Source organism: Hyperolius riggenbachi, chromosome 6 (assembly GCF_040937935.1).
Source record: "Hyperolius riggenbachi isolate aHypRig1 chromosome 6, aHypRig1.pri, whole genome shotgun sequence".
NCBI lineage: Eukaryota > Metazoa > Chordata > Amphibia > Anura > Hyperoliidae > Hyperolius > Hyperolius riggenbachi.
Genome location: NC_090651.1, coordinates 360,619,451 through 360,634,051, shown reverse-complemented (window position 1 = coordinate 360,634,051; position 14,601 = coordinate 360,619,451). Strand labels below are relative to the sequence as shown.

The following is a 14,601-nucleotide window of genomic DNA, read 5'->3' as shown; positions in this document are numbered from 1 at the left end:
GGAATCATTATAGCTGAGTCATTATAGCAAAGCCAGAATCAATGCTCAGTCCGGGATTCTTATCTCAGCTAGATAACAGACACTTTTAGCAGTGAGGATGGAACAGAGGGCAGGGTAGGTGTTTTCTCTAATGTTCCCACTGATTTCCATGGTAAAATACATGAGGATGCTTCGTCTCTGGTTCACTTTAAAGACTCTGCAGGGGTTCCTTGGCATTATCCCCCATCATTGGGGAAGTATAATAGGAGCACACTATAATAGGTAGTACTGTAACAAGAAGCACTAAATTGGGGCATCAGGAGATGGTATAATGAGTGGCAGTGTAATAGGGGGTAGTGAAATAAACAGGCACACATACTTTTAAAGACCATGCCTCCTGCAAAATAAATGCAGGGGTTCCTCGAGATCAAAACATTGTTTGCAGGGATTCCTTGAGATCCAAAAGTTATTTGCAGGGTTCCTCCAGGGTAGAAAGGTTGAGAAAGGCTAAACTAGACTAATAGAACTGCGGCTGCAGCCGAGCGTGTCATCGGGAGCTTACTGCGCAGGCGCAGTACAAGAAAACTTTGTACTGCGCCTGCTCAGTAAGCTCCCGATGACGTGCGCGGGAGCAAGCACACGCATGGCCACGCAGCTGCAGTTCTATCTGTCTAGTTAGATGAATAATTAGGTTACCGTAGGCGGAGAATGGGTGATCGGAGGAGGACGGCGCGGCCCATGACCGCTGCGGGGGGACGATGGAAGCCCCAGGTAAGTGTCAGTTTTAGTTTTTTTAGACATGCCACAGAACCCCTTTTCTACCAGTTAACACTGGTTTGCTTCTTCTGGTCCTCCTTTTTTAGATTGACTTTAAGTGTTTTATGTATGCTGGGCACCTCCAAGCACTTTGGCCCCTCCCAGAAGGCCAGGTGGAAGCTGGGCCATCCTGAGGATGTGGTGGCCAGCTGGACAACCCAGCCTCCAGGTCCACTGTGACATTATGGAGCTCTCAGGGGTCCCGGTGTATAAGGGTTTAGTGTAATGTGGTCCATCTTATTGTTATGGGGAGGGCCCCTACAAATTAGGCCAGATTGGCTTCAAAGAGGAACTGTAGTAAAAATAATGAATAAATTTGTCCATTGTAAAATATTTTACACACCCCGAATTTACAATTTAAATTGTATCACAGGTGGCGACCTCTTTAGTCTGGTCAGATTTAGCTCTGAGGAATGTTTTTTTTTTTTTTTTTAAGAGTTGCGAAGCCAGTACAAAATATACAGTGGTGTGAAAAACTATTTGCCCCCTTCCTGATTTCTTATTTTTTTGCATGTTTGTCACACTTAAATGTTTCTGCTCATCAAAAACCGTTAACTATTAGTCAAAGATAACATAATTGAACACAAAATGCAGTTTTAAATGATGTTTTTTATTATTTAGTGAGAAAAAAAACTCAAAGCCTACATGGCCCTGTGTGAAAAAGAAATTGCCCCCTGAACCTAATAACTGGTTGGGCCACCCTTAGCAGCAATAACTGCAATCAAGCATTTGCGGTAACTTGCAACAAGTCTTTTACAGCGCTCTGGAGGAATTTTGGCCCACTCATCTTTGCAGAATTGTTGTAATTCAGCTTTATTTGAGGGTTTTCTAGCATGAACCGCCTTTTTAAGGTCATGCCACAACATCTCAATAGGATTCAGATGGCCGGACATTCTCCTTCAGGATTTTTTGGCAGACAGTAGAATTCATGGTTTCCTTCTATCACAGCATGCCTTCCAGGTCCTGAAGCAGCAAAACAACCCCAGACCATCACACTACCACCACCATATTTTACTGTTGGTATGATGTTCTTCTGCTGAAATGCTGTGTTACTTGTACGCCAGATGTAACGGGACACGCACCTTCCAAAAAGTTCAACTTTTGTCTCGTCGGTTCACAAGGTATTTTCCCAAAAGTCTTGGCATTCATTGAGATGTTTTTTTTTAGCAAAATTGAGACGAGCCTTAATGTTCTTTTTGCTTAAAAGTGGTTTGCGCCTTGGATATCTGCCATGCAGGCCGTTTTCGCCCAGTCTCTTTCTTATGGTGTAGTCGTGAACACTGACCTCAATTGAGGCAAGTGAGGCCTGCAGTTCTTTAGATGTTGTCCTGGGGTCTTTTGTGGCCTCTTGGATGAGTTTTCTCTGCGCTCTTGGGGTAATTTTGGTCGGCCGGCCACTCCTGGGAAGGTTCATCACTGTTCCATGTTTTTGCCATTTGTGGATAATGGCTCTCACTGTGGTTTGCTGGAGTCCCAAAGCTTTAGAAATGGCTTTATAACCTTTACCAGACTGATAGATTTCAATTACAGTACTTTTGTTCTCATTTGTTCCTGAATTTCTTTGGATCTTGGCATGATGTCTAGCTTTTGAGGTGCTTTTGGTCTACTTCTCTGTGTCAGATAGCTCCTATTTAAATGATTTCTTGATTGAAACAGGTGTGGCAGTAATCAGGCCTGGGGGTGACTACAGAAATTGAACTCAGATGTGATAAACCACAGTTAAGATATTTTTTAACAAGGGGGGGCAATCACTTTTTCACACAGGGCCATGTAGGTTTGGAGTTTTTTTTCTCACTAAATAATAAAAACCATCATTTAAAACTGCATTTTGTGTTCAATTATGTTATCTTTGACTAATAGTTAACAGTTTTTGATGAGCAGAAACATTTAAGTGTGACAAACATGCAAAAGAATAAGAAATCAGGAAGGGGGCAAATAGTTTTTCACACCACTGTACTTGGTCTCCCAGAGTGCTCTGGGAGGAGAATTCCGCATAGCTAATCAGCCTAGGCTGCGATGGCTAACCTTGGCACTCCAGCTGTGAGAAAACTACAAATCCCATCATGCCTCTGTCTCTCCGAGTTATACTTAGAGCTGTCAGAGTATTGCAATGCCTCATGGGACTTGTAGTTCCACCACAGCTGGAGTGCCAAGGTTAGCCATCACTGGCCTAGGCTAAGCTTTACTGGGAGGGTGGGGCTACATACCAATATGCAGCAATATATAGATATAGGGAGTGTTTCTGATGCTGAAACAGGAAAATTACTGTAAAAGTGGATATCCTGAATAATTTACTGCATTGCACTATATGTCACTACAGGGCCTCTTTACTGCATTGCACTATATGTCACTACAGGGCCTCTTTACTGCATTGCACTATATGTCACTACAGGGCCTCTTTACTGCATTGCACTATATGTCACTACAGGGCCTCTTTGATTTACAACTCTGGTTATAAAGTTCAGGTACAATCTGTAGGGAGAAAAGCTTATGCAGCCCACTAACCAGTGTGCTTTTGCCTCCCACCCCCCTGTTAATTATTTATCTGGACCCCTCTTCTGCCAGAAGCCAAAGTTATAGAGGCCCAAATCCACCAGTACTGTGTCACAGTGCATAGGCCTGCAGGGGGTGGGACTCATTGGCCATCTTGGAAGGGGAGGTGCTTGCAGACAGGGGGGAAACATGAGATTCTGAGCTTGAGTGTGTCAATGATGGCCTTCTGGACAGCAGTCAGGTCGGCAGTCTTACCCATGATTGCGGTTTTGCGTAATGAACCAGGCTGGGAGTTTTTAAAAACCTCAGGAATCTTTTGCAGGTGTTTAGAGTTAATTAGGTGATTCAGATGATTAGGTTAATAGCTCGTTTAGAAAACCTTTTCATGATATGCTAATTTTTTGAGATAGGAATTTTGGGTTTTCATGAGCTGTATGCCAAAATCATCAATATTAAAACAATAAAAGGCTTGAACTACTTCAGTTGTGTGTAATGAATCTAAAATATATGGAAGTCTAATGTTTATCAGTACATTACAGAAAATAATGAACTTTATCACAATATGCTAATTTTTTGAGAAGGACCTGTAGACAGGTCGTTCCTTTGATTAGCGCTCTTGTTTTTCCCATCACCTATTACCAAATACCTGTACAAGGAAGGGACTTACCACATAATTATAGACCCAGGTTATAAGGTCTAAAGGTGACCACACACCTTACAATTAGAACATCCAATTTTTCACCAACTCGAGAATTTCGATTGGTTGTCCAGAAAAATCGAGAGTTTTTTTTTCGATTGATAAATCCAATCAAATTTCCCATTTTTCAATTTTTGGAGATTGGACATGTTGGAAATTTCAGACCAACTTTATCAAGAATTGTATAGTGTGTGATGGATTGCCAATTACTTGATGTACAGATCCCAAAACATTTCTGAGCCTTTAATTATTTTCTTCATGATTGGGGAAAAGTTGAACATAAGTGTATGGGTACATTGGTCAGATTTTTGAACTGTTATGCTGGGTACACACGGTAAGATTTTCCGTGCGATTTTGCGACCCAATCGTTTTTCCCGCACTCTATTCTGTGCTGGATTCTCTTATCTTCATTTGTTTTTCATATATTTTTCCATTGACCGATATGAAAAATCGAGTGCGGAAACGATCAGGAGCAATATGGGACATGACGGATTTTATCTATCGGATCCATCTATCGCACGGAAGATCGTACCGTGTATTAGGCATTATTATCAGTCAGAAAAATTGATTGCTATTCTAGAATTGAACAGATATTTAAAACCTTGTATGGTGTGTGGCCATCTCTAGTATTGCTCAGTCAACCTAATCTCCAGGTGTGTAGCCCTTTTTTTTTTTTTTTTTTTTTTTTTTTTTTTATATCCTGCTTCTGGTGGTCAACATTCTAACATTCTTAAAGGACAACTGTAGCAAAAGTTCTGGGAAAGCAGCCATATCTATTTCCTTTTAAACAATACCAGTTGCCTGGCAGCCCTGCTGGTCTATTTGGCTGCAGTAGTGTCTGAATCGCTCCAGAAACGAGCATGCAGCTAATTTTGGCAGATCTGACAAGAATGTCTGAAACACCTGATTTGTTTATGCTTGCTCAGGGTCTATGGTTACTAGTATTAGAGGCAAAGGATCAGCAGGGCTGCCAGGCAACTGGTATTGTTTAAAAGGAAATAAATATGGCAACCTCCATAGCCCTCTTGCTACAGTCCTTTACGACTTCCAGCTCCCAAATGGATTCACAATTGTGTGAAAGACAATAAAAAGAACGCCTCTTAAATGACAAGCATTACTCAGCTTCACGGTGCTGGGAGATATACTCACATCTCCTGACATGCATTGCGGAACGTGCAACACTGCTATGGACACTGCAGCTTCATGTGTGTCTAGGGAACAGCCCTAGGTAAGTAATGCTTGTCACAACTCCCAACAGCCTTGTAAAGGTGCGTGCACACATGCGACTATAGTCGTTTGAAACGATCGTTCCCCGATCATTTCAAACGACGAAATCCAACAATCATTAAGTCAAACGATGGACGAGCTAGATCGTTAAAAACGAAAGATCTGCCTTGGCGGATTTTTTTAAACGACGATCGTTTGCAAAAGTAGTACATCGTTAGAAAACGGTCGTTCGTACTAGACTTGACATGCGCATTTCGTTATATCTCCACAGAACCTTTCATTTTTATGCGCAAGCACAACAGTTGCTTCTCGTGATGTAACGTTCGTTCTATGAATGTGTCCTGTGACACATTGCTACATGATTATACCATAATTGTCATTTTAACAGGACAGAGTGTATTTTTGTGTTTTGTCAACGCTATATTATGTAAATACTCTACCTACATACCTACAGTATGAAATCTTGTACTGTATTGTAATCTACGTAACGTTAGTTTTACAGTGTAACGTACGTTTTGAACCGTTCGTTACGTGCGGGCGGAACTTGCTATGATGTTACTTCCAGGAACAGTATGTGACGTTGTTCCGGTTCGTTCGTTAACAAACGATCAGATCGTTACACACCTTTAAAAGTTAACTTTACTTAGGTCGTTCTTTCGTCAATTTAACGATCGTTTGTTGTTCACAACGAACAATCGTTGGCATGTGTGTACTTAGCTTTAGTCTTGGCCAGGCGCCCTGATGGTGCAGGTCCTTGATCACACTTCCATAGCTGGGACCACTCTGCACATGAGCACTACAAGTTGTTAATTAGCGCGCATGCGCCAACCGTTCTTGGCAACAGGAGCACAATCCAGGAGGCGCAATGCCGGGCCATCGCTTGTGCAGCAGTGCGTGAACTAGCTGAGACTTACGGGGCTTTTACACCAGAACGGGAGTGGGGGGGTATATCGGTGGGCATGACTCCTGTCCATACATGCCTGGAGCCTCCATTTGCACAAAGGAGTTTGCCTCAGGTATCCCTTGAAGGGAACCTAAAGTAATTGAGGGGAAAAAAAAGCCAGGTTCACTTACCTCGGGTTTCTACCAGCCCCCTACAGCCACCCTGCGCCCACACCGTCACTCACCGATCATCCGGTTCCTTGCAGCGCACCTTTTTGGTTTTGGGCGACTCAGCGAATTAATGGCCACTGTGCCTATGTGGCCCTGGCGCACATGTTCTTGATCGCCCTCCCGTCGCCGGGATTGCCCTGCCCATGCGTGGTAGAGATTTTCTTGTATTGTGCTTGCACACAGCGCTCCCTTCCAAGGGAGTGTGATCAGGAGGTGTATGGACAGGGTGCCACGCATCCGGTAGAAAGAGGGGCACTGCGGGGGACCGGAGGATCGCTCAGTGACAATGTGGGCATAGGGTGGCTGCAGGGGGCCGGTAGAAGCCAGAGGTAAGTTAAACTGGCTTTTTTTTTTTTTCAATTTATGTTCCCCTTAACCACTTGCCGACCGCACACTCATAACGTGCGTCGGCAAAGTGGCAGCTGCAGGACCAGCGACGCAGTACTGCGTCGCCAGCTGCAGCCTAATTAATCAGGAAGCAGCCGCTCGTAGCTCGTACGAGCGGCTGCTTCCTGTCAAATCACGGCGGGGGGGCTCCGTGAATAGCCTGCGGGCCGCCGATGGCGGCTCGCAGGCTAGATGTAAACACAAGCGGAAATAATCCGCTTTGTTTACATTTGTACGGCGCTGCTGCGCAGCAGCGCCGTAAGGCAGATCGGCGATCCCCGGCCAATCAGCGGCCGGGGATCGCCGCCATGTGACAGGGGACGTCCTGTCACTGGCTGCACAGGACGGATAGCCGTCCTGTGCAGCCCCGATCACCGGGGGAGGCAGCAGGTAGGAGAGGGAGGGGGGAATTTCGCCGCGGAGGGGGGCTTTGAGGTGCCCCCCCCGCCACCCACAGCAGGCAGGAGAGATCAGACCCCCCCCAGCACATCATCCCCATAGGGGGGAAAAAAGGGGGGCAATCTGATCTCCCTGCCTGCACCCTGATCTGTGCTGGGGGCTGCAGAGCCCACCCAGCACAGATCAATCAAACCAGCGCTGGTCCTTAAGGGGGGGTAAAGGGTGGGTCCTCAAGTGGTTAAAGTAAAACTCCACTTACATTAGAAAGCAGAGATTAAAAAGGAGGAGGTTCACTTTATATATGTTGTTAATTCGCTGCTCCGATCCCTCTGGGAAGGCAGAACGGTAGTGTTGGGAGGGAAGGGGTGTGTTGGCTTGTGGTTCCTTCTCTTCATCTCTCGTGCCAGTTTTCCTGGGTAAATACGCCCAGCCGCTCAGTCCGGGGGTGGCAGAGCTTGGCTGCGTCTCCAGGATGCGAGAGAGCTGGGTAAACACTCGAATCGCCCAGATTCATGGGACGTGTCGCATTCTCCAGTGATGGATGGACGGACGTGATAGAACAAAGCCAGCGAGGACCCGGATCTGTTGCCATAGTTACAATCACGGAGCGCTCAGGTGATCTGTACCCTTCTGGTCACCTGATCAGCTGTAAGCGTCACCGACTCTTCTCCGCATGACTGAGAACGTCCGCTATTTCGACGGGAAGCACCCCCAGTCTAATGCACAGGAAACGTGAAGTGTGAGGTCTACTAACAGAAGAACTTAGAGCAAAATTTAAAGTGCACCTGTAGGAGAAAAATACCCCAGTAGAGGGTCCCATCCATCCCCCCCCCCCCCCCTCCACCGTGCAGTTCCATCGCTGGAACTCTTCCGAATATATTCAACAAGAAGAGTGCATGCCGCCGCACCCCGTCCGTGAACAAATGCGTGCGTCTGCACTCATGTCCGTGGACACCTCGTGCCTGCGCAGTAGCATGGAGCCTCTCAGGATCAGCTTTTTCCATGGAGCCCGAGTGGCTTGGTCTTACTGCGCAGAGTCAGTGCACTGCTCAGTGCGGCCACACCCGTTCATAGGTGCGAGTGCTGCCGCAAACTTCGAGGAGGAGGACGTGGGAAGCCCCTGGAGGATACCGAGGCTTCCCTCCCAGTACGAGACTTAAATACAGGGCTGTGGAGTCGGTAGAAAAATCATCGGACCCTGACTTCTCAGTTTATGAAACCTCTGACTCCAGGTACCCAAAAATTGCTTCGACTCCACAGCCCTGCTTTAAAGGGAGTCTGAAGAGAAAATAAAATACAGATACCTAAGGAGAGGGAAGGCTCTTTGTCCTATAGAGTCTTCCCATTCTCCTCCCAGTGTCCTCGTTCCCCCGCTTGCTCCCCCGTTAGCCGTCTATGACCGATTGGTCGGAGACTGCTCTCTTCCGCGTTGGGTGGACTTCAGCAGTCTTCAGAAGCACTTGGGCATCCAAAGATGGGCTGCTCCGTACTGAGCATGTGCGAGCGCCCTTTCTCTCTCACGCACTCACCCAGTACAGAGCCACCAGTCTTCTGGAGCCCAGGGGCTTCTGAAAACTGCCCAAGCCTCCCACGGCGGGAGATTCAAATGAAGGAGCCTTCCGGGGAATGCAGGGACCGGGAGAAGAACGGGAAGGTTCTATAGGACCCAGAGCCTGCCCTCTCCTCATCTCCTCCTCCGTTATCTGATTTTTATTTACACTTCAGACTGGCTTTAAAGAGAACCCGAGGTGGGTTTGAAGAATATTATCTGCATACAGCGGCTGGATCTGCCTATACAGCCCAGCCTCTGTTGCTATCCCAAACCCCCCTAAGGTCCCCCTGCACTCTGCAATCCCCCATAAATCACAGCCACGCTGCTGACAAACAGCTTGTCAGAGCTGGCTGTGTTTATCTCTATAGTGTCAGTCTGCTGCTCTCCCCGCCTCCTGCAGAACTCCAGTCCCCCGCCTGCATCCCTTCCCTCCCTGCTGATTGGAGGGAAGGGACGGGGGCAGGGACCGGAGCTATGCAGGAGGCGGGGGAGCAGCTGAGACTGACACTACAGATGTAAACACAGCCTCACAGCATGGCTGTGATTTATGAGGGATTGCAGAGTGCAGGGGGACCTTAGGGGGGTTTGGGATAGCAACAGAGGCTGGGCTGTATAGGCAGATCCAGCCTCTGTATGCAGATAACATTCTTTAAACACACCTCGGGTTCTCTTTAATGTCACAGGTTAACTTTATAAAAACTCATCTCATCTCTAAACAGACAGTGAATAGCTCCTATTTTATAAATACTGCACTTCTGTGCAGTCCGCGAATGATCCCAGGCCAGGCAGATGTGTTCCCCCATATAGCCTATGGGGGTAATGCATCTGGCCCGAGCTACAGCAGACCAGCGGAGCAGACTCTACACGGTCCTTTTTCCGCTGGCTGCACATGGCAGATAAGAGCCAAACCAAACCCCTCCAATGTATCTTTTGCCAAAAGTGCCCTTAGTATAGGCAGCCAGAAGTTGTCTCCCCCCGCCCACACCCAGTATAGGTAGCCAGAACAACCCCCCCCCCCATTGGGGTGAAAGGGTCTAGTATGAAATGCCTTTGCATGCAGACCATTTTTCAAGCGAACATCCTCCCTTAGTACAACTAAATGCAAATGTTGGGCATATTTATATCATTACTAGAGTTCCTGCTTGTGTGTCGGTGTAGGAGCGCAGAGGGTTAATTGTTGTTTGGAACTGTCCAACCGCCTGTTATCAGCTTTGAGTTTGCCTATTGTTTGCGTATATTTCTCTATTACTAGTAAGTTTGTACACACTCTCCAGCACTGCTGTACCGCTGCCTGCTATTTTGATGGCTATCCCTACCTTTCCAAGCTCACAAACCCCCTTTCCTTTTACGACTGTCTGTGATAAATTACTAAATTGTAGTTTAACTACTTGAAGACCGCCCCACGCCAATGGGCGTGGTCGGTGGCAGCCCCAGGACCGCCTAACGCCAATTGGCTCTGTTGGTGGGGAGAAAAGAGGGGGAATTACTAGTTTGCTGTGTCGTGCGACCCTGCAGCTTGGCCTTAAAGCTGCAGTGGCCCTTTTAGTAAAATATAGCCTGGTCTTTAGGGGGGTTTAGCACTGTGGTCCTGAAGTGGTTAAGTTCTGGTTCTCTTTAACCGAAAAACCATAACCAAGGGTTGAACTGCATTCCAATCAGTAGCTGATACCCTCTTTACCACGAGAAATCTTTTCCTGTTCACAAACTGATCATCAGGGGACTCTGTATGGCTGATATTGTGGTGAAACCCCTCCCACAGTGTGATGTCAGGACCTAGGTCTAACCCCCCCCCCCCCCCTAAAGACCAGGCCATTTTTTACTTAATTGACCACTGCAGCTTTAAGGCATAGCTGCAGGGTCTCACAGCCTACACATCTGGTCTGGCAGTCAAGAGAGCCCCATACAGGCAGGAAAGGAACAGATCACAGATAGCACCAATCAGTTAAATACAGTTGGATACTGCAAAATCCTTTAACTCCTCTGTTTTGACCTTTTTAGGAATGACCACGAGAAAGTTATCCATCAGAGGACAAACACGGTTCCCTTTGACCTGGTACGGGAAGGGGATGACGCAAGTGGCCTCGCTGTCCGCGTGATCAAACCATTGGACGCAGCTGTCTTAGATCTGGAGACGGTCTATGAGAAGTTCCACCCCGCCGTCGAGTCCCTCTCGAACACGCTGGGGCACTTTCTCACCGGTGAGCGTCCAAAGGGTATCCAGGAGACAGAGGAGATGCTAAAGATCGGGGCAACTGTGACCGGAGTTGGCGAGCTGGTCTTAGATAATAAGCTGGTAAAGCTGCAGCCACCGAAGGCCGGCATGGCCTACTATTTGAGCAGCTCGGATTTTGACACATTGGTGCAGAGACACGAGTCTCAGGTCCGGCTGTGGAAGGTGCTGTGCCTGTTGTGTGGCATGGCCACATGTGTCACCATCTTCTTCATCTTGAGACGCCAGTACCGACACCACCAAGAAAAGCGTCGCTTGGAGAGGCTGAAGCGGGAATTCGAGGAGGCCAGCGCCAGACTTCGGGACGACGACGAAGAGGAGGCCCGGAATGTCTGCACAGTTTGCCTCTCCAATCAGAAGTCTTGTGTCTTTCTAGAGTGTGGCCACGTCTGCTCCTGCTACGACTGCTACCAGGCCCTCCCGGTGCCAAAGATGTGCCCCATCTGCAGAAATAGTATTGCCAGAATGGTCCCTTTGTACAACAGCTAAGAACCTTATTAGTTGGAGGAATAAGAGACTCCACCCCTTTTAAAAATAAATCTCAGGTATATTTTCCACCAAAGAACCAGCCCAGGTGGGGGCAGGAAATTACCCAGAAGCCCATATGGTGCAAACATTGGGGACAGTCCTAAAACTAAGGCACCTTGTTTATTTTATCTCTTAACTCCCCTCTTGTAATTGGATCAATACTTTTTCTCCAAAATCTACACAGGCTTGAGAAAGCTTGGTCATGTATTGTTGGGTGGTGTGGTTTTTTTTTTTTTTTTCCGTGACACAAGCTGTTTTGTGTCATTCTTCATTTTGAAAATCTACTTTTCACCCATGAAGTTCAGTTTACAAAGCGTGCCGAGTTTTTTCATGAGAGATTATGCATAGCAAAGTAAACCAGACAGGTCTCTCTAGAATACTCTGCTAGGAGTGGAGGGACAGTTTCCTCCTTGGTGAGATACCAAGCTTATTTCATTTCTTTCCTAATCAGGAGCTTCTGCTTGGAGTAAACTGGCCAACAGAAAGTGATAATCGGCTAATAATGGAAATCGAGAAATATTCAAGTGACATTTTATGTTTGCCTCATCTCAACAGTTGAAAAATCTATTTTTAAATGCTTAAGCCATGGAAAAAAGAAGAAAAAATGAACTATAGGCATCTAAATTTTCTGTATTTGGGATTCTTTCTTTGGTGCGACATCTGCATGGGACTCAGGGGAGATGTTTCTCAAGGTGGCCATACACACGTAGATTGCTGCCCAATGTGGTAAACCCATGGATCCCTCTCGAATCTGATCGGAGAGGGATTGACTCCTTCCACAGGCAGCACATTCATTTTTTTTAAGACCTCAAACTGCTAACAGGAAACCGGTCTTTCAGAAAAAGTCTTAAAGAGGAACTCCAGTGAAAATAATGTAATAAAAAAAGTGCCTCATTTTTACAATAATTATGTATAAATGATTTAGTCAGTGTTTTCCCATTGTAAAATCTTTCCTCTCCCTGATTTACATTCTGACATTTATCACAAGGTGACATTTTTACTGCTGGCAGGTGATGTCAGTGGAAGGAGATGCTGCTTGCTTTTTTGGCATTTGGACCCAGCTGTAAACAACTATTTTCCCACAAAGCAATCAGGTTCACAGACAGGAAACTGTCAGAACCCTGCTCCTGACATCACACTGTGGGAGGGGTTTCACCACAATATTAGCCATACAGACGCCCCCCGATCATCTATTTGAATAAAGGAAAATATTTCTCATGGGAAAGGGGGTATCAGCTACTGATTGGGATGAAGTTAAATTCTTGTGTTACTGATTTGTCGCCCTGTGTCCAGAAGGCTGCCAACTCTTCCGTGCTGATCTGTTATGCACACCCCTCTCCCGGCCCTCCTATGTACACTCCAGTGTGTGTGTTATTTACATACAGTAAGCCAGCAGCGTCTCTGCTCTCTTATCAGTGAGAGAAGAGAGCTGGATAAAAATCCTCCTCTGTTAGGCTGTGAAAGGAGCTGGCTGACACATACTGAGGAATTACAGACAGGGCAGAGCTGTGTGCAGGAAGAAACGATCAGCCTGTCACTAGTATTCAGTGAATGAGAGCTGCAGGGGGACAGAAGGTAAACACACAAATGATCTCTTGAGATTCAAAAGGAAGACTGTATACAGCCTGCTAGTGTATGGATGTATTTTCTATGTGTGGACATACTGTACATCAACCTACTTCCTGTTTTGGTGGCCATTTTATTTGTTTATAAACAAACTTTTTAAAACGGTTTTTGACTACTTTTAATGCGGCGGGGAGCGGCGAAATTGGGACAGAAGGGAATAGGAGGTGTCCCCTAACGCACTGGTATGTTTACTTTTGTGCGATTATAACAATACAGATTCTCTTTAAGTGGCTGACTCAGTCCAGACTCAGGAAGTGACTACAGTGTGACCCTCACTAATATGAAATTCCAACTATAAAACACTTTCCTAGCAGAAAATAGCTTCTGAGAGCAGGAAAGCGATTAAAAAAAGGGTCAATAGTTCATAGATTTTAGCTCTGGCATACTTTAATGAATGTGTCATTGAGCAAAAACAATAAAACATTTAAAACATAAAAAGTGATTTAAATATAAAATAAAACTGTGGACTAAAAATCATTTTTAGGAGAAGGAAGATAGATACAATCGTTTATTTAATCAGTTTATTCTCGCCTCTGGTGTCCTATAAGCCTGTATGGATAGGTGCACTGGTGCAAGAAGGAAGATAGATACAAGCATTTATTTAATTAGTTTATTCTCGCCTCTGGTGTCCTTTAAGCCTGTATGGATAGGTGCACTGGTGCAAACAGATCCACACAATGTATTTACAGGTGAACAGTTACAAAAGTGGTGACCACTTAAAGTGAACCTGAAGTGAAAAAAAATTGCCCCTAGGGGGTACTTACCTCAGGAGGGGGAAGCCTTTGGGTCTTAAAGGGGCTTCCCGCGTCCTCCGCAGATGAGCAGATCTATTCCTGGGACCCCCGAAAATCCGCTTGTGGGTGAAATAGCTGAGCGATAGGATGATCTCTACTGCGCAGGCGCAAGCAGACCGAATCTGGCTTGGTTATTTCTGCCGGAGCCCAAGCACAAAGCTGCTAGTGTGCATGCGCAGGCAGGCCAATGTAGATATAATTGTTCTGCACGGTTTGGGGGTGCCAGCGCTGGATCAGGCTGACTTCAGCACAACAAACAGTCTAAGATAAGCCTCAGTGGGGCCACATACCTATACAGGTAGTCCCCGGTTTACGAACGCCCGACCTACGAACGACCCGCCGATACGAAGACCTGCCGCGATGACGTCACACTGCCGGGGGCTACCTCTTCTGCGCCGTTTTTAATGCAGAGTAAGCGCAGCGGAAGGTAGATGGAGGACATCTCGCCTGTTCCATGGCTGTAGAAGGTCCCATTGTGGTGCCCGGAAGCTGCGCGGCCCGTTCTCTCGCTCATCCACTCTCCTCCCGGCGGCTTCTCATGCATCGCATAATGACGCAATCAGGAAAAGCCCCCTAGTGGCGGCGCCTCCTGATGCATCAGTATGCGACGCATGTGAAGCCGCCGGGAGGACAGTGGACGGAGCGAGAGGACGGGCCGCGCAGCTTCCGAGCAGCACGATGGGACCTTCTACCTCCGAGGATCAGGTGTGATGTCCCCTATCTACCTTCCGCTGCGCCTACTCTGCATTAAAAACGGGGG

At 46.7% G+C, this 14,601-nt stretch overlaps 1 protein-coding gene across 3 annotated transcripts in view; it reads left to right on the top strand.

The window, feature by feature from the left end:
* MUL1 (mitochondrial E3 ubiquitin protein ligase 1) overlaps positions 1-14,248 on the top strand; it is a 28,352-nt gene extending 14,104 nt beyond the window's left edge. For all 3 annotated transcript variants that reach the window (XM_068243215.1, XM_068243217.1, XM_068243216.1), the window contains exon 5: positions 10,662-14,248. In XM_068243215.1, coding sequence (XP_068099316.1) covers positions 10,662-11,382 — 721 coding nt within the window. In that variant the 3' untranslated portion in view covers positions 11,383-14,248. The remainder of the gene's footprint in view (positions 1-10,661) is intronic.
* The last annotated feature ends 353 nt before the right edge of the window (positions 14,249-14,601 follow it).